At 43.1% G+C, this 23,802-nt stretch overlaps 1 protein-coding gene across 2 annotated transcripts; it reads right to left on the bottom strand.

Annotated features, from left to right (window-relative positions):
- Nucleotides 1-147: 147 nt before the first annotated feature.
- On the bottom strand, nt 148-23,802 carry itgb4 (integrin, beta 4). Of its 2 annotated transcripts, XM_030754720.1 has the most exons (42): nt 23,405-23,802; nt 21,514-21,596; nt 21,089-21,171; nt 20,756-20,857; nt 20,452-20,656; nt 20,281-20,377; nt 20,004-20,175; nt 18,590-18,853; nt 18,392-18,481; nt 18,183-18,305; nt 16,546-16,713; nt 16,375-16,451; nt 16,046-16,254; nt 15,363-15,466; nt 15,175-15,270; nt 14,901-15,033; nt 14,668-14,790; nt 14,024-14,142; nt 13,901-13,934; nt 13,592-13,786; nt 13,362-13,465; nt 13,226-13,284; nt 13,065-13,088; nt 12,821-12,969; nt 12,566-12,745; nt 12,311-12,459; nt 11,336-11,543; nt 10,919-11,236; nt 10,626-10,798; nt 10,359-10,539; nt 10,085-10,222; nt 9,818-10,000; nt 9,597-9,725; nt 7,066-7,233; nt 6,824-6,973; nt 6,290-6,424; nt 5,143-5,292; nt 4,829-5,017; nt 4,563-4,718; nt 4,282-4,446; nt 2,044-2,163; nt 148-1,957 (listed from the first exon to the last, which is right to left on the bottom strand). In XM_030754720.1, exons 2-42 carry the CDS (start codon nt 21,587-21,589, stop codon nt 1,827-1,829), a joined length of 5,829 nt encoding a protein of 1,942 aa, XP_030610580.1. In that variant the 5' UTR covers nt 21,590-21,596; nt 23,405-23,802; the 3' UTR covers nt 148-1,826. The 2 variants fall into 2 exon arrangements, with proteins under 2 accessions (XP_030610580.1, XP_030610581.1); XM_030754721.1 differs by lacking the exon at nt 6,290-6,424.

The following is a 23,802-nucleotide window of genomic DNA, read 5'->3' as shown; positions in this document are numbered from 1 at the left end:
AGTCAGGGGAGGGGCATACATGCACACATCTTCCCATAACCTACCATGAAGTATTAACCCTCACACAGGTCCCTGACGGGGACTGACTGTGTGGTTTGGGTCATGGTCAACCATAACTTAGACAAAAAAATCAGATAGAGTATAGTAAAAGGTTTATTTCATATCTTTATTATGTGCAATAAAATTGGTGTATGAAAATTTTAATAAAAATAAAAACTCAACTGTTGAAAAGTGATACATATTGATCAGAAGGACAGGAACGCTTTATGTGTTTTTGGTGAAAAGTTCATCCACTTATCCATTTCCCTACTGAGGAGTTACAAAAGCATTTTCAAACAGAATATGAAGCCAAACAGTAGGACGTGCAGTAGAAGCAAATACAATCTTTCTGTCTTTACACACATTTTCTCCAATATGTACGGGGGCCCAGAGGTGCCAAACACAAAAAAATAAAACAGTTCACAAAGTACATTCAGAGTTAGCCGTTCATAAACAATAGACTGTAAGATTCCTATTTTATTGTTTACAAGGTGTAACTTAGAAACATCTCCTCTTAAACTGTTCATGTTCCCTTGTGGGTATGTTATGAAGGAGTATTAGGGCCACATTGAGAAAAAAATTATAAATTTTGCATTTTGAGAATAAAGTCAAAATTTCAAGAAAAAGTATTTTGAGATTTAAGTCATCATTTGAAGTCAAATAACGGCCGCGGCTGCTGTACCCTCTACAAGATGCCTTGGCTAGATGAAACGACTCGATCAGCTGTCTTATTGTGTCTTATTGTGTCTTATGATTTTACACGTCCCCTCTGTACTGCGCGAGGGTGCGGCCATCGATGTCCTCGCATCTGTCCGTTGCCAGTTTGTGTTTTTTCCTTCCGAGCAGATGCAGCTTTGTGCACCATCTCTTTAATGTCCTCATATTTAATCACTACATCGTGTTTGTGCTAAAACAGAAATAATTTCCTTGTTACTAAAACCAATTCTAAACTATAGTTTCACTAACTCATAACATAAGACAGTTTGGAGAGGGTACAGCAGACGTGGCAGTTGTTTGATTTGAAACCACAACTTTAATCTCCACATTTAGACTTTTTTTCAGATTTTTGACTTTATTCTCAAAATGCACAATTTCATTTTTTTTTTTCCTCAATGTGGGCCTAATACTTCTTCGTAGTATGCAGCTCTGGCATGGATGTAAATTTCTGCAGCTTTTACACACAGTCTTGATTCTTGCTTACAGGGTTTGAAGTGTAATATTATTCCAGTCTCTTCCATTGTTTCAGGATTCTTCCACTCAAAACCAAAAAATGATTACCAATATTTTTACGCTAAGTGAATTTTTTTCTTATTTTCTTCTAGTGTTTTGCACCTCAGGGCCACTGTACATATATCTGACTGTTAAAATCTTACAATGCTGAATACATGGGGAGAAAAAAACCCCATTAAACATGAAAAATACCAACTTAATTCGGTGGTGACAGTAAATGAAATACCAAATCAGGACTTTTGCTCGTCAGCAGGAAATGTGTAACACAAAGTGAGTTTGCAGACGTAGCTTGATATTTAATAAGTATGGAAATGTTAAAATAAACCAAACTTATGGAAGAAGATGACAGCAGTTTGTAACAGACGTGGAAAAACGGCCTCCTCTCCGCTGATTTCTACATGGAATGATTATTAATTGGTTGCAGCGTGTAAGCCACACACACTCTCACATATACAAAAACATTCAGCACTCCGAAGGCGACTCTTTTTAAAAGAGATTCTCACATGTGATTCCTCATTACGTCAGACATCTGGATGCCAATTTGTCAAACAAGCCCTTTAAGATTCATAAAACATCTTCTTTGTGACAGTAGTTGCTCCCATGACGCCCCTCTGAACCACCTCCTTGGTGATCTGGCGAGTCACCATGCTGCCAGTCTCTGTGTGCTGCGTAGTCATCATCATCCCATCTGTCGCAGACAGAGCGGCACGCAACAGTGAGCGAACACATCTTATTTTAAAAAGAATAATAGTCAAGCTTGCTTTATTTCTGTACCTGAGAAGAAGGGGTCGTCGAGCATGGTGTGGGAGATGTTGGTTCGTGTGCTGACTTCTGTTGGCAGGTGGAAAACCTCCCGCCGGGTCATTGATTGGCTGCTATGCTGGGACAAAGCACCTATGTGAGACAAGGAAAGATGGAAGCACAGATAGATGGTAAGTCTGTTACCTCCAAGACGCAAGGAATAATGAGAAAGTGGCAGAAATGCTAAAATCAAGCATTAGATTATCAAAAAACATTTAAAGCTTAAGCTAATTTGCTATGCTTGCTCCAATACGGGCTTTTAAAGGTACTTTCCGTAATCACCCTCAGCATAAGTTAACCAACTTCCACCACCAGGGGGCAGAATTCTACGCGTTGTGTTGCTGTTTAACTTCTGATATATTATGAGGTGTTACCTTTTGGCAGGCCGCCTTTGTAAACCAAAGCATTATCTCAACGGCTTGCCTGGTTAAATAAACTGCACCATCTTGTGGTACAAAGTGGTATTACACAAATCCAGCCCAGCTCTAGTTCAACTTAACCGATATCTCCTCAACACAATACACAGATGGAGACAAAAATTCAAAACATATTTTAAACTATTTTTAAATACAGGTATTTACACTGTGGAAAATACATAAAATTCATGAACTGATACTTTAAAACTTCAGAACTTAATGAAAAATGTAGACAGAAGAGTAAAGTAGTACAAAGAAGTACCATAAAATGATAAGAGGCAGATCATTAATGAGAGCATGGCAGATCCAGCTTTAAAAACTGTTTCAGTTCAGGTTTAAAATGACCCGAATCAGGATCCACTTTGAATTCGGCAGGCAAGAAAACCCACATGTGGATCGCCTGATATAAAATGCTGTTTTTTCCAGTGAGGATTAATGTAATGTCACCTAACATTTCCCACTGGGCACTCCGTGTGCGGCTCAGCTCTGAAGAGGCGCCCGCACGGGAAGTCATTTGCAGCCATGTGGTGACCAGAGACCACAGAAGGTCAGTGACCTTCAGTGATTTCAAACAGCAGGCAAAATAACGGCGCAACTTCAAGGTGAGCGACTGAAGCCAAAAACATAGACTGTCACGGTGTTTTTGTGTTTTTTGAAGTTTTGTATTTGTTGAAATTCCTCTGTTGTGTTGCTGAGTTTGCCCACGGTTTAGACTCCTCGTTTGTTATAGTTTCTGAGTCCTGGTCTTAGTTATGGTTATTTGCATTTTAAGCCTGTTTCCCTGTTTCCCATATTCTGTCCTGGTCTCCGTGTTTAATCTGTGGCGCCCTGCCTTTAGTTTGTGTCGCATATGGTTTGTCTGTCAGGGTCACATGCCTCAGTCCTGGTCTGTGTTTAGTCATTTCCTGTTTTACTTTGGCGGTTCCAGCTGTTTCCTCTCTCTCCTCGTCATCCCATGTGTATTTATTGTGTTTGTCTATGAGTCGAACCACTTGATGAATTCTAGAAATGCTTTCTGTACATTTTCACACCTTTGCAGAAATGCTGGAAGAGCACTGAATTGAAAAATGTGAGCTATTAATGAATCCACACCAGTTTTCATACTTTATAAAGCCATCCAGCGGCCTGATTCGGACTCATGGTGAGACAGTGACAGCCCCTGAGTGTCATGTGAGGTGCTTCTGCTGTAAGTGGAACCCTGAGGTCAGCGAGCACCTGTTAAACGGATTACCTGTTAATCTTTAGATTTAACTCAGGATCTCTTATTGTGCACGGCAGCAGAGAAAAAGCAAAGTGATGTTTTCTTATTGTTGAGTGTAAGAATTATTTAAGTTTTAAGGTAATTTATGGAATAAAGTAAATGTAGTATAAAGAAAGAAATCCAGAGAATTTCTATTAATTTTGATGGATGATAGAGACTTGTGGACCTTTACAGTGCCACAGTCATGTCAATATTTCTGCTTGGCTGAGAGGACCATAAATCAGCCCCAGAGGTTCCCAGAGGATGGATCTTTTTTTGGTAACAGCTTTAAAATTCATAGAGCACATTCCTCTTACATAACTCCAAAATGTTTGCTCTAGCGTACCCTCAGGCCAAAATGTCAAGTCTGTACAGAAGATGTCCTACATCCTGATACAACAGATTGGCATTTGCATTTGTGCTTCCGAGGGGATCATCTGCCTCTTTTTAGATCTTTCGTGTATCCTTTTCAGCTTTTAGCAACAACCGCTGGGAGTTTTTTTTTTTGTTTTATTCATATCAGATACCAATCTGTCAGGATGGGCTTTGTCTTACTTCCGTCCTGAGATTCGATGGTGATGATGCCCTCCCTCTCGGGACCGAAGCCCTGTGTGGTTCGAGCCTGGACCTTAAACTTGTACGGGACGTTCTCACTCAGGTTTGGAACGGTCAGACTGGTCTCAGCACCGTCGCCGTTCACCTGGAAGGAACGCATATCACCTGGAGGAACCAGGAAACAAAAGTCAGGCAAAACACACTCACTTTAAACGAGACCTTAAATTAGCTGTTTTAAAATATTAAAACGCTATTTTTTTGCCTTCTTCTCAAAGCCTCACCTCCACCGTGCAGCTGTTCACAGGTGATTATATATCCCAGGATGTCTCCGTTGGGCTTACGTGGTTTCTCCCAGCTGAGCTGCAGGGAATCAGGACTCAGAGCTGTGAACACCAGAGGGCCTGGAGCACTGGGAGTGCTTAGAGTGAAAGGTGAGCCTGGGAGGAGCAGAGACAGAGGGCAGCATGAGGAAGGAGAAATAGTGCATCTAGTGACTCTATTAAAATAAACAACCATTGTTTTTGTCAATCGACGAGTGAATGAGCACCTGGCATGGGGCTGAGGGGGCTCTTGGGGTCCACAGCGGACTCGATGGTGATGACGCCCTCTCTTTCTGGACCCCAGCCCTCCTGACTCTGAGCCTTCACCTTAAACAGGTAGGAGTGATTTGGCAGCAGGTCCTGGATGATCACAGAGTTCTCTGCTGGGTTTGTCACATTGATGCGCTTCATCTCACCTGCAGAGAACAGAGAAAAGATATTAACTGCCTCCATAAACAGGAACTGGCCACGTGCATGTCTTTTTCTCGCACGTCTACAGTAGTGTGCTACATTTATGTCATGAACTGGTCCTTGCATTTACCTCCATTGAGAAGCTGGTAGAGGACACAGTAGCCCAAGATGTTTTTCTCACAGTGGGGCTCCTGCCAGCTGACTTTGAGGGCTGTTGGTCCCAGAGCAGAAAACACCAGTCTGCTCGGGGTGTCTGGAATGCCAGGGGGGAGTCGGGCATCTGATAGACAACACAGAAAAACACGAGTGGTGAACCTATCAGAGGAGAGAGATTGGCCTGGCATTTGTTTTTAAAAATATCACTTTTAAATGACTCCACTACTTTTCAGTCTCAATTACTTTGAGTGAGCGCAAAACAGCAACCAGGATTGTTGCAGACTTGTTGGATATCTCTCTCCTCTGTCTGTTATATTGCCATTATGATGCTTTGCAGTGACATATCTGATTTAAAAACCACCCCTGATGATAGATTGCATTATAGAGTTCCTGAGTAGTCCTTAAAAGCACTGCAGTTAGGAGCAGCAGGATCAACTGTATTTGACATAAAATTCACTGGCAAACAAACTATATTATACCAAATATTCTATTTACCAACTCCTCAGGGAAACACCTGTCACTTTATCTTTCAAGACTTTAAAGGAGTGAAATGAATTTAGTCTGAAAAGTAAAACTGCAGAGTTGGAAGACAATCCTCTGCGGCTGTTTCGCTACTAGGAACTCTGCACGAGTGCTTTTAACCCAAATTCTTTCTTACGGCCAGCAGGGGGCGACTACTCGTGTGACTACTTGTGTGAAAGTCTATGTGAAAACAGCTCTCGGCTCCCTTCATCTGCGACCTTAGTAAACACTTTAATGAGGAGTGTATGATCTCAAACGCTAGCTTTAAGTCTTATTAATCCTCTGGAGTTGATGGGTGCATGTTGTTTTTGTTTTGTAAATGTTCCCCATTAAAGTCAAAAAGGATGATTAAAGCAGGGTATGTTTTAGCGCGGGCTATTTAGCCATGTAATCGGCAAGTCACTTCCACATGTAATAATTTGATATGCATATGTGAATGAAAAATGGCTTTAATATAAAACAAAGGTTGTTAGAACAGCAGATCTCAGCATGAGGCAAAGTTCCACTTAAAGTAGCAGCAAAGACTGAAGAGGGGTGCTTTATGCATCGCACCCGGCAAACCCTTCCAGTGCTTTCATGCTTGCATGCTGCAGACTTACCCTGGAGAACCCTGTCCAGACTATATAGGGCATCACTGACTTCTGAAGACTGAGTCCTGGCCCTCGGGCCTTGAGACAGGCTGTAGCCGAAGTGACTCTGAGAGCTGCTCTGCATCCCAGTGTAGCCGAACCCACCTGATGATGGTGCATTGAGCAGGGGAATTGGGGGGGGAGTAAAGGACGAGGACACCAGAAGGATAAAGGAAATGATGGGGAAAAAAACAGAAGGTGGAGGAAAGCGCATAAGGAGAGAAGAAAAACGAGGCACAATACAACAAAGAGGAAATGAGGGGAGGGAGGGAGAAATGGCGATAGTCAGCATAGCAAAGTCTACGTGGATAAGCCTGCTGTACAGCCAACAGCCCCAACCCTGCTAACAGATGTCCAAACCAATGGGCTCATGCGCTTGCACAGTTTACCTGTCAAGACATCTTAACTGATGCACTCCAAAAAAACCTGAACTTATGGCCCGAAGAGCAGAAATAATTCTTTCTGAATCCACTGAAATAAAGTCAAGCTTCAGTGAAAACTTACCGAGATCTTGGAATTTGCTTAACTGATCTCCCATGACGATAGAGTCGCGGATGTTTTCATCCGTGTAACCTCTGTTCTCCGAACGCTTCCTCATGATAACTTCGGATGTGTGGACTCCTCCTCCGATCACATCCTGTCTACGAGAGCCTCCTGCATGAAAGGAGACACAGACGGAAGGATAAAGATGTGCGATGTCTTGACATTTTGCTTTTGCTCAGTGCCGTTCCGGTCATCCATCATACCTGGCCCAGACAAGTAGGTGGTGGTTGTTTCTGTGGTAAAGGAGCCGCCTGCCCCTCTGTAGTTTGAGCTCAGAGTGGACATTGGAGAGGACGATGCAGAGAGGTTGCGTGTGCCTGATCCTCCTGGGAAAAGGAAGGTCTGGTCCCACTTCGAATTGCCCATATAATCTGTGACACACAACAGTGAGAGCCAGGGTTGTTAATAAGACAGTGGAGATTTTGCAGCTAACATGTATTCACTTTCACTCTGCTATTGATGGGAAGCAGCCTCAGCCAGTCCACAGAGAGTAAAGCAGCAGCAGTTTCAGTCCTGCTTATGTGCAACTTAAAGGTTACGCAAAGAGCAACTAAGGTTTAGCAAATGTTCACCATGTGCAAGCAAGGAAAGGCTGTCTTGTCAGTGCAGGCATTGAGGGTTACAACTGCACTTTTTCTTTTAATTCAACTGGAATAATTGATCTTTTATTGCTAGAAGAGTGCCTGTTTCTCCAGATAATTAACATGTTATGCTTACTTATACTGTAGCAGGTCACAGTGTCATATTTTAAAGGAGACCTATAATGCTTTTACATAATATATCATATATTTATAGTGTTATAGTGCTGGATAAGTTCAGCGTATGTAATCTATGTGAGCCAAACTCTCAGGGTTCAAACTGCTTTAAATACTTGGTTTCCAACAGTTTTCTACTCTTGTGCTGAGCTGATGTCACTTTGGCACAGATTTCCTTATATGGTCATTTTATTACTAAACCAGCAAATATACAGGTGTACGAGCAGTGGGATCTGCTTGGGGAAGCCAGGTAAGGAGCAGCCTGGAAGTTTTTTCAGCATTTATTGTTTTTATTTCCGCTGGTTGCTAAAAATAAAACCTAAAAATCACAGAAATAAACTAACTTGGACTAAAGGCTAGGGCGCTAACGCACAATAGCATACACATTTATTATCTAATCTTAGCATACATAACTTCCTAGTTAGTGATGCAAAATCTTGCTTAGGTTGACAGTAATGTTATTAGTCTTATATTTTTGCCAATATCTATTAATCTAATAAATACTGAGATATTTCACGGAGTATATTTGACCTGCGAATGAAGTAAAGTAGCCATGCAGTACAAGTGATAAAACTGAAGTACTTTCTTTATGAGCAGGTGGTGAAATCAGCATGTCTTCATCTACAGACCCAAACTGTTCCTGGTATAATATATCAAATACTGGCAGCCTCCTAGATGTAAATAACTGAGTTCTTACAAACCAGATCCATGAGGTACTTTGGATATACAAGAAGACAAAAGCAAAAACAGCAACAGTGGATTTCAATAATTTAAAAAAAAAGAAGTGTATTCCATACTTGTGTGCACACTAACTAAGCCTTTAACACAGCTTAACACAGGCAAGCTGCCTCCAGATCACAACCTCCCCAGTGGGATACATAGAGAATAGACCCGATCATCAACTGGAGCTGCAGCAGTTGATGCCAGTGCTCCTCTCTGGGCAGGATATATGGGACAGGTGCCTACTAAGGGACAAATGGTAATATTTCAGAGCGGATCCAACCGCGAAAGCAGCGAGAAACGTTGTTGCCTTGCTGGGAGCATGACTAGCCGTGCATAACAGCTGGCATGCTGGCTGCCTATCTGCGGGTCTGATGGAGTGGTCTTCACCTGGCAAGGGTGTTTTGGTGTAGCTGGGGTTGGGGGCCTCATCTGTGCTCGTCTCTGTGTCTGTGCTGAGCCGACTGGGGATGACATCCACTCGCTTTTTCCACGACACCTTACGGAGATCCAGGTTGGACCCCACCAACTTGACATATTTCCAGCCTTGATTTTGTGGTTACAGTGGAGAAGCATGCAGGCCAAGGATAGATTTGTTTGTTTTGCTACAGAGTACTTTACAAGAAAAACTACAACACATTCATGGGGTTATATGATCTATACTGTACTGAATATATATCGCTTAAGTGTAAATTATCTCGGAGGCGAGGAGCAACTTTAGCACTGCCTGCCAGAGAAAACTGAGAGCAAAACAATGGCTGCAAAAGCAGGAGAGTGACAACAAACCAAATGGGTGAAGACCTTTAGGTTTGTGATCATAGAGACATCCACTGCATATGTCTGCAGAGGCAGTGGAAGCAGATTTCTGTTGCCTGTAGGAAAAAAGTCTGCCAGATGGAAATGATATCATAGAGCCTTGAGGATACCACCATTTCTGAGTTTCAAAGCTCTTGCAGGACTTCCTAATGTCAGCCTTTTCAGGCATTTTACACTGAAAACCTGAAGAGATGAGAGAACCGAAAAAAAAAAAAAAATCTCACATGTTGGATCTGACCAACAGTTTGCAGAGTTTATATCCCCTCTGCCTTGGAGCAGTGAGAATGTGGACGGAAATAACTGGATCCATATTATAGTGACAGCTCATTCTTAAAGCCTGGCAGTCGGCAGAGCCAGAAATCAATCCAAACTGAGCAGTAGCGCGATAAGATGACCCTGACAGCTATCATGAGAAGCTTGTGGTTCTGGTTCTAGATACTCACCCTCACCAGAGACACTGGGTGTCTTGGAGCCTACAGGTGACTTCAGCACCTCATTGCTGTACATCAGGTAGCCGTCATACTCATCTCCTGCCTCGGCATCTACAATAGGGACATCTGGAATGATGGGAACTGGGAACAGAAAGAGAGAGAGGTGAATTTTTTTTCATGCAGACAGAGGTTTAGCAGTAAGGGCTCTGGGAAAGTGTTTGCCACAGACTTACTGGACAGAGGTCTGGCAGGCTGTGATGCCAAATTGATGGTTGCATCTCTGAAGGGGCCCCAGCCCACGCTGTTCTTGGCACGGACCTTGTACTGATAGGTTTGTGCGTTCTGGAGGTTCTCGATCAACAGCATTCGCTTTTTGGGGTTGTCGATCTTCACTTTCTTAGCTGGTCCCACTGGTTCTGTGAGAAGACAGGGGTAGAATAAAAAGCATGCACTGCTACCATGCGTAGAGTATATGCGTATTTTAAGAGTGGGTCTCTTACTCATATCATCATCGATGGGTGTGTAGACGACCTCATAAGCTGTAATGTTGCCATTGGTCTCAGCAGGCTCTGCCCAGCTGAGCTGAGTGACAGTCGGACTGATGACGTTGAAGGCTAAACGACCAGGTTCTCCGGGCACTACAGGAAAACGGTGCAGTTGAAATTTATAGAGATTTAGATATTGCTAAACTGAAACAGGTTCCACAGAAACTAGCTCTTCTGTAGGGATCAGACATTAGACTTTAATACAAAGGAAATGAGTCACAATAATTACCATCCTCCAGTGTTTGACAAGGAATGACATCAGTATTGTAGCCATCTCCCACTGCATTGTAGGCGCACACTCGCATCTCGTAGTCACAGTAGGGGTACAGGTTGGTCAAGTCAGCATGTGGAGTCTTCACATCTAAGACCTGGGCATCTTTCTCTGGGTCACCATAGATCCAATACTTCACCTAAAAGAAACATAACGTTTGATAAATATTGCAAAATGTGCTTCACAGGAATCAACTCTGAGACTAACGGTGATGATTTCATGTACCTTGTACCCCATGGGGTTACCAGGCGGGGGCTCCCAGTTGAGCCGGATGCTTCTGGGACCAGTTGCTACGGCCTTAGGGTTTTCTGGGGAGAGGAGGTGACCACCGGGTGAGGCCGCTTTCCTGTTTATGAAACCCATCTGTGCCATCTGGGCTATTTCTGGAGATCTTGGAACTGCAGGATTTGGAAGGAATTACCAGATGAAACAATCATACAATGATCCGAAATTTCACAAATGCAGTTTCAGTACATTTTTGGATCAATGTTTTTGTGGAACTAACAGTTCAGTCTTACCTCCATCTGTGACATTGACAACCGTGGTCTTCCTATCTCCAATAGAAGCATTGCTACTTGGGTCAAACAGCTCAAGCTGGAAGGTCTCAGGCTGGATCGGGCTGGGGTAGGCTTTCGGATCAATCACAATGTTCTTTTCTGTCTCTCCAGGAGCAAATTTTAGAGGGCCAGATAACTCAAAGCGCTGGGCCTTCTTGGTCCGCCATTTCACTGTGGCAGGGCTGTCGGGGTTGCGAGTGCGAACCACTGGGATGGTGTAGGATGGATCTGATGTAGTGAAGTTCTGGAAGTCCTTCTTGAACATTAACGCACTGGGTTCTGGATAAAGAAAGATGTGGGAGAAAGAGAAGCAACTTTAGTGATCAGGTCTTTAGTTGGAAGCAAGGCTGTAATCAGAACACTTATGCATCCGTTGACCTGGTAGGTCTGTGATGGTGACGGTGGTTCTCGGGTAGCGTCCCAGCTTGGCACCCTGCCTTGGGTTACTGAGGTCCATGACAAACTGCTTGACCTGTTTGTCTTCCAGTAGACCATCTTTCTCATTCAGCTCCAACAGACGAACAGGAACTATCTTCTGAGTCTCACCAGGACCATAGGTCAGGTCTCCTTCTACAGTCACATAGTCCTGAAATACATTAAGGAGGAACAGGTTAGGAATGTGGAAAACTCAGTGACCTATACCACACTGACTGCGATTAGAAATTGGCTACAGCCTGTAAAGGCTCTAAAGGTTTGAGAAGTCCCCGTGCTTTCCAAATCAGACTGGAAATACTGGAGCATTTTGGTCACCCTGTTCGTTTTTAAGCACCAGACATGACCATATTTGGATGAAAGTGTGGAGAAAGTAATAGGCTTGCAAGCTTTGTTAGAAATCCATAAACTGTAGACATACCTGCTATTTACAACTATGCGCCAGAATAATGAAATACTCCAATTTGACTGACTAAAACTGAAGAATATGGATCTTAGACAGCCTATACCGAAGAGCAGGTCCAGATTTGTGAGATAATTCCATTAAATATCCACTAAAAGGCACCAAGTCTACAAACATAGTCGAAGGTTCCAGTTTAGTGACTCAAATCAGCAGTGGTGAGGCCTACAAGATAGCTGTTGGCCACAGCTGCCTGTCAATGGGGGGAAACAAGCTGTAGAAACAAAAAGGTTTACTGGACCAGCCAGGAAACCTGTTAATCTATTTGCTTAAGTTGGAACATGGAACATTTTCCAACATGGAAAAAAACACGGACGCCTGTGAGAACTGAGTTGAAGACAGCTTAACGTGGCTGCTGAAGGAACTGCAGTTTTTGGCGATCCCACTTTGGCTTTATGTTTCAGTCCCATCCACATCATGCTCTAAAAAGCCACATAAGTTATCAGCACACAGAAGCTCACCTTCTTATCCTTGGCAGTGAGGTCTCTTGTGCGGTATGTGACTTGTGTGCGTCCATCCTCAATGATCTCTCTGCTGATTGGGATGTTGGCCACTCCGTCCTTCCTGCTGTAGGTGTAAGCTGGCTGGAGGAATGAAAAGATATTGGTGGCTGGGGGAGAATAGAGGGAAGAATCAATTAGTGCACTCAAAGATTATACAGTTCAAAATTAGTTCAAACCACAGGGCCTCTTGAATTTTAATTCAAGATTTCTCACCGTGCTCTTTGATGATGGTGATGTTAACCAAACGTTTGCCGATCTCTGCAATGCCCAGAGGCACATCGACAGCCTCAACCTGCAGCTGCTTCTTGTCGTCGTCTTCATCTTTGACGAAGAGCGGCACGTGAACGTCTACTGACTCCACGCCTTCTTGGAACTCGATGGCTCCAGCAGCCTCTGCAGAAGAGGAGCAGGTTTATGGCAGGCAGTGATGAGGATGTAGCTGAACTACAGTACACAAATAACACACACCTCTGTCTGTGGCTACTGTGTAGTAGCCTGGAACCACTTTCAGGTCATGGAAGTTTCCAGACTGGACGTTCTTTTCAGTGAGTTTGACGATATCTGGGTAGCTGCTACGAGGAGCAGACAAGGCGGTGTCCATAATGGTGTAGTCCTGCCTGAAGAGCACAGGAGGGTCAGAGAAGTCAGACATTCATCAACTTGGGTTCTCTAAGAATAACTGCAGTGTTTTCTTGTATTATATTAATGGTACCTTTTTCCGGCATTTCTCTGCATTCTGTGAGGACAAAAACATTTGTGAGAAAACTGAAAATTTGTTTCCAGTTCTGATGACAAGAATTAAAAAAACACACATACACACACCTTATGAGTATGGATTAAGAAGGACATTAATGGACATGTAGCCCATCTTACCTGAATGAGGGCTTTTGCACCTTCTGTGCCCCAGGAATCTGCTTGTACACCTCATTTAGCTGTATGGAAGAACAATAGCTAAGTGAAAATGTTCGTACACTCGTACATGCGTCCACAGGCGATCAAAAACACTCACATTATCAGTAACTTCCTTGCGCAGCTGTTCAGCCTCTCTGGAATCTGGGTGAGTTAGGCTCTCAGAGAAGAGCCTGTTCAATCGGAGTGAGATCGGGAATGGGACTACAAAAGAGAACATATTTATGTAAATAACTTTAAGCTTTCATTTTCCTCTTTTTACTCCAAAAGCCCACTTTCCTTTTTTTTTCTCTCTCAATTAATGTGCTTTTAAAACAATTTAACACTCACTGGTCTCTTTCGGGTTTGGCTTTATCAGAGCCTGGGGGTGACTGAGTCCACGGTGGACGTTGTCTGTGACCTTCCAGCGAACCACATCGGTTCCTTTGGGTGGACCGGTCCTCACCATCGGTGTGTCCAGATGGTCTGAGGTGAGCAGAGACTGACGGAACAAATACTCATCTTCCTTGAATCCGACCATGCGACCTGAAAATAGAATTCAACATAAGGTGACTCACCTTGAACGTGATCTCTGCTGGGAGGGTGAAGGATTTAAATGAGCACTGTCACATGTCACGTGTAACATGACAAGCATCTTACCTCTCCTACAGCAAGGCAGCAGAGCAAGGCAGCTCTGTGTGTTGAGAAGAGACAGAACGCATTACTTCAGCTGTGACTTCTATGAAATATGAATTATTTATGGGTCCAAGTATAGGTTTTTACCTGAAAGCAGGTCTTGCAGCAGGCGCAGTATTTCCAGCAGCAGAGCAGCAGAAGCCCCAACAGCAACAAGAGGAACAAGATGAAAGGAAGCAACCACAGGAGACTCGCAGGGGGACACTCTGAAGAATCATCAGGAGAAGTTGATAAAGTTAGAAACAAAATCATACAAAGCACTGCTGCCAGAGCTGCCAGAGCTCAGCATAAAGCTACTACTTCTCCACATCAAAAGGTGCTAGTTGTGGTTGTTCAGGGATTTCAGTAGTTTGCCTCCTGGGCGTCTTTTAGGTGAAGTATTTTAGGAAGAAAACCCAGAGGCAGACTGGTTTGGAGATGCCTCAAAAGTTTCATTGCACTTCTTAAATACTTCTCAATGCCATTAAATATGCCTGAATAAACAGCAGATCAAGCTAAAACTAAGACTCCATCCTAAGGATGTTATATAGTAAGAATTTGACACATGCTGTAACTTTTCTCCAAGTTAAACTCATAAAACTAATGACAAGAACTTTTAAAGTAAAGAAATTTGTGTGATCGGGCATTATTCCACCACACAATGAGAAGCTGCTTCAGAAAGCTGCTTCATTGTAGATGTAAATGAAAAACATACATATGTAGATGTAAAATATAATAATCCTGCAGCTCACCCTTCTTTTTGAGCACCTGAACCTCCAAATGGTTCCTTAATGGACCTGGGTTGGTAACAGTGTAGTAGTACGTACAGTCATCGTCCTCATCACGGAAACTGCAGGACTCAGACACTTCCTCCTCTGAAAACACAAATGTATGAACTAACATTAATCCTGTGTCATTATAGTGTCACAGCTGAGAATCTTTATTAAAATGATTTATTTAATTTCCTCCCTTTGTATGTGCTTACCTTTTTTCAGTTCATCCACCATGATGACTGTGAACGGACACTCGTCACACCTCTCTTTTTCCTTCTTTTCTCCTGTCTTCCACGCCTGACACTGGACACAGCTCCTCGTAGCCTCGCACGCACCAAAATGAGCCTAGAAAGGTTACAAACACACGAAGAGAAACTCAAGCAAGACTGCAGAGATGTTAACTAAGGCTAAAAAGTAAAAGTAAGTAACTCAGCTGATGATATACTATACTGGGACATAAAAACACATATTTATACATCCACATACCTGGAAATTTGGCTCACAGGATGAAGTCATCTCTATGCCAGAGTCTTGACATTCACACCAGCCGCACACACATTTACCTCGCCCACCGCAGATAACCTGGCACAAATACAGACACAGTCATGCACTGATTATCTTTAAGGATACATGATAACCTAATATAATTAACAAATATCTCTGGCTGTACTCACCCCCTTGCTGTCCAGACAGGTCTGGTTGCTCGTGGGGCATTCACAGGCATTGCCTGTCCAGCCCGCAGTGCACGCACACCGACCCATAACACAGGAGCCGCGGTCTGATGGGAGAGGAAACAATAAGATGCAATATTTTTTATCCTTGAGGTAACTGCTGATATAGCTAACAAACCCAGAGAGGGTGCTCTCATCAAAACCAATGTGGCTGCATGGCAAAAACACTAAACGAATGCAAAATCATAGGGTGACATCACCGTGGCTACATCCATCATTCTTAGTTCATGGTGGCAGGAGTCACCCACAAGTGGCTTTGCTGGTTCGTGACTCCTGCCACCATGAACTAAGAATGATGGATGTAGCCACAGTGATGTCACCCTATGATTTTGCATTTTGCATTCTGCTGTTTAAATTGTGGAATTTTTTGAGCTGAAAAATGCAGCTGCTCCAGTTTTGGGTGCACACGCGTGAATCTAAATTGTTTGACTAACAGATGAAAGTAAAATATGTTGGTATAAGCCAAATATAAAGCAATTTAAAACTGTCAGGAATTTCTACCATGGAAAGCACAGCCAGTTTAGTCATAATATGTCATAAAGTATTGAATGTATATATACTGCGGCACTGAAAACATTATGCATACAACCTTAAATAACAAATTCAGCAATCACAGCTTGGCTTACCATTGCAGAGGAAACCTCCATGTCTATTACACTGGGTCTTGTCATACTCGCAGTAGGGTCCTTCAAACTGATTTGGGTTGTAGCATATGCAGGTTCCACACTCCTGACATTCTCCACGTCCTGAACAAGGTTCATCCATGCCTGGAGCTTTGCACTGGTTGGTGTCTGCTGCTGACGCGCTCCCTGAACAATTACAGAAAGGACCCACCCTGAATGGGAGACATGACAGCATACCATATTAAACCCAAAGGCTTGAAAATGTCAGTCAAATGTGCCACAATCCTGGTAATTTTTTATTCTTTCTTATGAATGAATAATTAAAGTCTTACCAGCCTTTATGGCACTGACACTTCCCACACACCAGATCTCCTTTGTTGTAGCACCTAGGTGCGTTACGGATGACCGTCTGGAGGAGAGATTAAAAAATGTCTTTTAGGGATGATCTGCCATAAAGAAATTTGACTGTAACTTGACTTTTTGTGTGCTTCTGTACATCATACCTTCTCACAATCGCAGGTTGGACACAAAATTGTGGCATTAACCCTGACACCATTGCTAAATGTGGTCGGTTTGACTCTCAGTACTCCCCCTTTTTCATCTGGTCTCATTTTACAGACATGCTCTTCATCAATCATCCGTTGAGCTTTGAGCCGCGTCATGAACTTGCCCTAGAGACCATGCAAACACAAAAAAAATCATGTTTCCAAATTTATTTCATCTGTTGGCAGCCTCAGACAAAATTGTTAGGTTAACTGGTGATTGGCCACGGTGTGGAGTGTGTTTGGTTATCTGTCTCTCTGCCTTCCTGTAAAAGATCGGTGACCTGTCCATATAACTAAGTTGGACAAGCAGTTAAGAAAATAGATGGATGGATGTTTAATAGTGCAAAAATGTGTACAAAACAGGGCAAGCAAGGCAGGCAGTGCTTGCCCAATGAAGTCTAGGAATAAACATCAATTAAGAGCAAATTAAGTGATCTCTCAAACAGTGTTCTATCATAAAGCTTCTCGCATTCCTATTTGCATCCATTCATTACATTACTCCCATCTTGTGGCTGCAGTTTGCTATTGTCTCTGGAAGCAGAATTAAAGCTGCTTGATAAGGGAGGTGCTGAAATCTGTATGGGTGGGTTTTCACGGGTAAGTATATAACCCATTAACAATGGCTGGAGTTTGTCAAGCTGAGAGGCTAGTAGCTCTTTCTGGCTCTTTGCGCATGTGCATTTTGGATAAACCTCTGGTCTCTCATGGGAGACTGAGGGGAGATTAGCATGCTAGACAAGCTGACACTGGCTTTGCTTTCACTGAGCTTAGTCTGGAAACAGCTAGCATTAGCAAGCAAACGAGCACTCTCATTTATCATTGTAACAGATGAGTTTTAGTAAACACCTTTGTCAACATGTTTGATGTAGGAAACTTTTAATAACTTTTAAGAACTCTTTTAGCATGTTAGTAATGAAAGCTTTAATGACGGCGAGGGGGACTCCTGCCATGTCTGGTTCAACAAAACAGATCTACAGACACTATAAACCTATGATTTTACAGAATATGATGCATTACCACAGATTAAACAGTATATTAGGTGTTTAAAATGACCCCAACCATAAACATCTGCAATAGTAATATGAATCCGCATAACACCGATGGGAACATTTATTACTTTATTATTTAATACACTTTATTTTTGAAACATTATGTAAAATTTGCCAAAAATATAGTTTTATGTGCAGTGAAGTGTTTTCATAGTATTTTATTGCCACTTTTGCTAAAGCAACAGTTCTAAAAAAAATTCCTCCACCACTGGTCATTGTCAGTTAATAGTAAATAGTTAAGTAATTATGGAGGTATAATTTATTTATTTAGTGTCTGCTCACCTTTTTGTAAAAGTCACCTCATGACACTGGTACAAAATTATTTTTGATAGAATATCTTTATGACTCTTGTTGTTGTTGTTGTTGCTTGCCCTGTTGTGTAATTATAGGTGTGCCTTAATTATGTATCTTGGGTTTCATAGTAAAATAGGGAGGGCTGTAAACATTACTTTAATTCTGAAAATCCCAGTTGGTGCCAGCAAAAATAATAATACATAATACATTCATTAGTAAAATAAATTGTTTCCATCTTGTTTTCTCACATACAATTTGTCCAGGCTGGAAATTAAAGTCCCCATACTGTGCAGCTTGTCCATTTAGGTTCATGAACTTAGCCTCGAAAGCCTTGGGTCTATCCTCTGCACGGATGCTCATCTTAGCACGGATATTCTGAAAGGACAGCCGGTGTGAGCACACATCAGCACACAGAGGTTCACTAAACAGTGTACAATGTTCTAGCAGCTGTAAGCTGTTACCTTGAAGGCGGTCTCCATGATCTGCAGGATGTTGGATGAGTCTTCTTGCAGCAGACCAATCTCAGCAATGGGGAAATACTCTTTGAGTTTCTGCACACAATACGCATGCCATAAATGCATAAATATATATCTTTTTTCAATCAATCACAGACTGTAGGCATGACTTCAGTGAAATCTGAGCATCTAAAACCCACCAACCTGGTAGTATGTGTAGGAGTGGTCAGTGACAGCAAAGATGGGGATGATGTTGTGTTTTCCCAGCAGACGGACCAGTGTTGGTATTGAAGGGTAATCCTGCTCCTCGGCCTTTGTGTAAAAACCGCTTGCATTGAGGTAGCATTTCTCATCGTTCCGTGATAGGATGCCTGACAGCACATTAGTGCCGTCAACTTCATAGTGGAAGGCTGACTCAGTGGAGAAAACCAGGAGATGCGTGCTGTCTTTGCGCCAGCCAATTTTATCCTAGAATAAGGACATAAAATTGAGAGCAAAAGATATGTAGTAAAAAGACTAGAAGAACATGTTGGGGAAAAAAGGTACAAAATGCTCAGCCTTTGCAGAAACCTTTGTATTCGTGGGTGTTTGGAGCTGAGAAAATATTATACAACAAATTTCAGGGTGCTTTTCTGGACGTGTCCAAAAATAATGTCACAAAAGTGAATCTATAACAATAAATTTGCAGGATGGAAAACCAAATGATGAGCTGAAAGGTGATCAAAACCTTTGTAGTTACACGGTAATGAGGAGAGTGAGAGTTTCTGTGTATGACCCAGTACTGCTTGAGTTGACTGCCTGAATGAGATGGCAGGTTTCACCAAGTGGCAGAAGGCTCCACCTTGGTGGCATCAAGAGCTTATCTCTGCCTCTTGTGGATGATGTGGTTCTGCTGCTGGAGGCCTCCAGCACTGGAACAGTTCAAAGCCAAATGTGCAGCAACAGAAATGTCTGAGGCCGTAGCTCTGAGCTGAAAAAGGGAGGCGTGCCGACTCTGGGTGAGGGGTGAGTGGAGTGGAGTTTAAATGTCTGTGGTGTCTTGATTGATGGACAGATTGGGGCTGTGTCTGCAGTGAGGTGGACGCCATGCTGGTTTGTTGTGTTGAAGAGAGAGCTGAGCATGAAGGGAAGCTGTCTACCCTCACCTGTGGTTACAAGCTGTGGGTACTGACTGAAAGACTGAGATCATGGATACAAGTGGTGGAAATGAGGTTCCCCTGAAGCGTGACTGGACCCATAGGAGTTCAGTCATTCTGGAAGGACTCAGAGTACAGCTATTCTTCCACACTGAAAGGAGCCAATTGAGGTGGTTCAGGCATCTGACGAGGAGACCTCCTGAGTGAGGTGTTCTGGGCATGTCCTACTGGGAGATGCCCCTGATGTAGACCCAGGACATGCTGGAGAGAGCACATCTCTCGGCTGGCCTGAGAACAGCTCGGTGTCCTCGTGGATGAGCTGGAGGGGGTCTGGGCTTCTCTGCTTATGCTGCTGCCCCTGCAACCCGGCCCCGTATCAGCATCAGAAAATGGACCGATGGAAGGATGCCGGTGACAGTTTTAGACCTGTGAATTCAAGGTAAATTCAGGCAGAGCAATACTGGTTTAGTATTTTTATTTACCCCACACACTGCAGCCTGTAATATGGCATCGAAGCCTCCCTCAGGAGCATCCAGGTTGCCAGATATTTGCTCCTTCTGAAGCTTCTCTGTGAATTCTTTCAAGTCGCTGGTCAGCTTGATGACATTTTTGAAAGAGAACGGAGGGTCGCTGTCGGGCCATGGCTGTTTAAGTCTGACAGGGAGGAAGGAGAAGAGACAAAGAGGAAAGGGTCATTGTGGTTTGACTATGCTAACGTTTGCACAGGATGTGCTCAGCTTTCTTTATTTTCTCTCTTACTTGGAGGGCCTCATGTCGGTCTGGGGCTCTATGACTTTGTCCACAAACTCTCCAAATCCAATAGTGTAGTCATTTGACAGGTGCTCCACCAGTGAAGCTACAGGAAATACATTCCAAGTCAGTATTACATCAACAGTCATCACAACCCATCACCTTGACAAGGGTGCTCACCCAGCTCATTCCCCATTTTCTTCAAGTTGTTCAAATCGTCCACCATGGAATTTGAGAAGTCCATAAGAATGTACAGATCCAGAGGGCCTTTCTCTGGGGCAAACACCTCCACGTTCAAGTTTCTCTCCTCTCCTGGCAGGAAGGTCATCATGACGTTTTGTGGCGACACCTGAGACTGCTGCAGATTAACGTTGATTCGTCGTTCCTGAGCAGAAAGATGAACGGAGAAGAAGAAGAACAAGTGAGATCTGAAATCTGAAAAATCTTGACTGTAAACAGTGGTAGGAGAGTGATGAAGGCTTACTTCCAGGATCTCCTGGCTGCTTCGAGCTGTAATGATACTTGCAGCCTTGCAGCCATGGCTAACTATATTCTCGTGCAGATCACAGCGAGGGCCATTATAGGTCTGAGTGAAAAGGAAGACAGATTTGTGAGGACTGCTTTCCTGCAGAATCTTCGGTTGACAGCTTAGGCAAGATTTTTGGAAATGGAGTAAATTTGGTCTGCAGACTACATCTACTCATAACACGAGGTCACAGTATCATCTGAGATTCTAAAAATGCTAAGAATAAGAGCATTCTCCTCGAGGAATGAATCATCTCCTGCTCTTTCATATCCCTGCAGTTTCTCCTCTCACCTCTTCGGAGCAGTAGGCGCAGCCTACCCCAGCCTGCAGACATTCTGAGCAGGTCTTGGCCCTGGAGGCAAAGCAGTACCTATCTGTTGGAGCAGAAAGAGAAAGGGAACACCGTCAGAAGGCGTCGCAGTGAGGCATGAAACTTAGCTCAACTGAAACTAAATGGATCTTCAGATCTGCCATTTTTTGCCTCTATTCCATAAAAGCTGTCTAAAATAGTGTGTTAATTAAGTTTTTGGAAAATTAGGGTCAAATCCAACGATTCATTAAAAATATCTCATTGAAAATCCACAAATTGTCACGAGATCCTTTGTCTGTGCAGGTTTGGTGAATTTACACTTCAGTGGTTTTTAATCAAACAACATGGAGACATATTTTATGATAAATGTTTTTAGTGTTGGTAATACATATCTGGTCTTTCTCACCTTCAGCACGAGAGCAGGTCAGCAGGACCGCTAGAAGCACGAGTCCCACCGAGAGATGTAACGTCCATCTCCCCATCGCCTTCCTGCAAGAGAAACAAAAAAAAAATTTGCAAATGTAGACGAATGCTCAAATCCACATTTAGGGAGAGAAAGAGAGGAGAAAGAAAAGATGAGAAAGACTACTTTACTGTGGTGTAATTTGAACCACCTCTACTCTCAAAGGCCGGATGGACAGAACAGGAGCAGACACTCCCATTACCTTCACTTCAGTGTGGGAAAACAGCAGTTTCAAAAGACAAAGACACAATGCAACACTAGACCTTATTTTTTTTTTTAAAAATCACTTTTTAAAATACCTGAATATGCTCAAAAATAGTGATCTACAAACCATTTTAAAGTCCCTGTTTGTGGTCTTGTAGATAGTTTGGGTGCAGAGGTTTTGTGATATCAAGGAGAGAACATGTGGGTACACCCAAATACAATAAAGGATCATCATTTCAAATACTGTGAACTGACTTGTCTAGAAACAGCTGCTTCTGAGGTCTGCCATGCATCAGACTGGGGAGCATACATTAAATCTGTGTTCCATTCGCTGTTCTCATCCAGCTCGTTTCATGCAGAGAGCCAGTTGAAGCTCTTTATCTTTGCTGCAGCGTGATGGAGGGAATCATGATACCAAAGGGCGGATACAGGGTGGGACCTGGAAATATTCGTGGCAGCACGCTGTGCAGACTCTTCACAACAAAACCACTTTATAATTTCACACTGGAATCTTGGACAGAAGCTGCAAAAACTGCACTGAACATGGCACTGAACAAAGGGCGCTGTGTGGCACGAAATGTCCCAGTAATTGCCTCAGTGGGCAGATGTGATTTGAGTGCACAAAAAAAAAAAAAAAAAAAAGGTGATTTTCACCCTGAAGATTTACAACTCTGAAAAGGAATTTCTCCTTCAGGCGAGAGAATGACCTGTCCGAGCTAAAAACACATGGGAAAGGCAACCTGGCAGCTCGGTGTGAACTTGAGCTGGCTACAGGTGTGTGCATGAGCAAGGAGATCATAAATCACTGAGCAGAGTCGGTCAGGCAGGAAAAACAGAACAAAACAGCTCTTATCCTCAAACTGGCTCAACAGTCCCCGAACACGAGCAAAAAAAAGAGCAACTTTGTGTGTTGCTCCTTCTTAGACAAAATCAAAGGCACGCAGGCCTTTATGACACTGACACAATTTGCAGCTTCAATACAGTCACTCAATGATCCTGCGGGGCATTTCCCAAACCCCAGAGTTGTTTCTGTGCAGAAAACTGGCTGCTAGGTGAACATGCCACCACTGGGTGTGGCCTGACTTTGTCGTGCCTTCATCAGTAAAAGGCAGGAGGGTCTTTGCAACAGCCCCCACTTCCCCCCCGTTATCTGTAAATTCCTCCCTTACAACCACAAATACCACAAAGCAAGCGCCAACACAACAGGTCTGGAGATTTAATATTGCTTCTCTATCAGCAGAGAGCAGCAGACTGTGCTCATATGAGCACAAAGATTTCTCCCTCCTCACTTTGGCTGAGCCAGTTTCCTTCACCTGTGTTACATTGTAGTCTGGATTTTGATGTGAGCAATCATGCAGGAAGAGCAGTCAAAGTAATACACACACACACACACAAATTAAATACAAAGTTGTTCAAAGCTCACTCATCAGTCTTGTAACATGTGGCATGATATAAAGTTATATAACGCAGATTTTACAGCCATTTGCTTCGCTCAGAAGTCACACAAATATCAGCAGGTGGAATAAGCTGTCAAGTTCTCAAAGCTCAGTTTAAAGCGAAGGACGCTGAAAACAATGAAGCTATTTGGCAATTTATGACCGCATACAAAGAGATTACTGATCAAACAAACCTCTTACTGTGTCCTCGCCCAGTCCAAGTCCAAAAGTCCAGCAACAAATAAGAAACCTATTTCCTTTTTTTCCTGCTTTGTTTGATCCGAGAGTTTGGAGGTTAGTTTGTATCCACCTGTTAGGGAAAAAACACTTCTTCGAATCCTCGTGTCCAAGTTCAAAGTTCCCCTTAAAAACAGAGACGGACGCACTTCCAGTTTCTTTCTTCAGTTTCTTCTTTCTTTGTTCCCGTACAGTCCTCTCTGGTCAAATATTGACTTATTTGCTCTTAAACTCAGCTCAGACAAGTGTGTGTGTGTGTGTGTGTGTGTGTGTGTGTCTCAGAGTGTAAGACAGAGTCTTTAAGTGTCTGCAGGAGAGATATGAGACACAGTGAGAGCAGCTGAGTGAATATACT

This window comes from Archocentrus centrarchus, chromosome 19, assembly GCF_007364275.1.
Source record: "Archocentrus centrarchus isolate MPI-CPG fArcCen1 chromosome 19, fArcCen1, whole genome shotgun sequence".
Lineage (NCBI taxonomy): Eukaryota > Metazoa > Chordata > Actinopteri > Cichliformes > Cichlidae > Archocentrus > Archocentrus centrarchus.
The sequence above is the reverse complement of the archived record's forward strand: the minus strand, read 5'-3'. Positions and strand labels throughout refer to the sequence as shown.

Coding starts and splice junctions, on each gene's coding strand:
- itgb4 (XM_030754720.1), bottom strand. CDS start 21,589: ATGGGGAGATGGACGTTACATCTCTCGGTGGGACTCGTGCTTCTAGCG. Junction 18,306..18,391: donor TCATGGAGACCGCCTTCAAG/GTAACAGCTTAC, acceptor CTGTCCTTTCAG/AATATCCGTGCTAAGATGAG. Junction 16,255..16,374: donor TGTCAGTGCCATAAAGGCTG/GTAAGACTTTAA, acceptor TCTCCCATTCAG/GGTGGGTCCTTTCTGTAATT.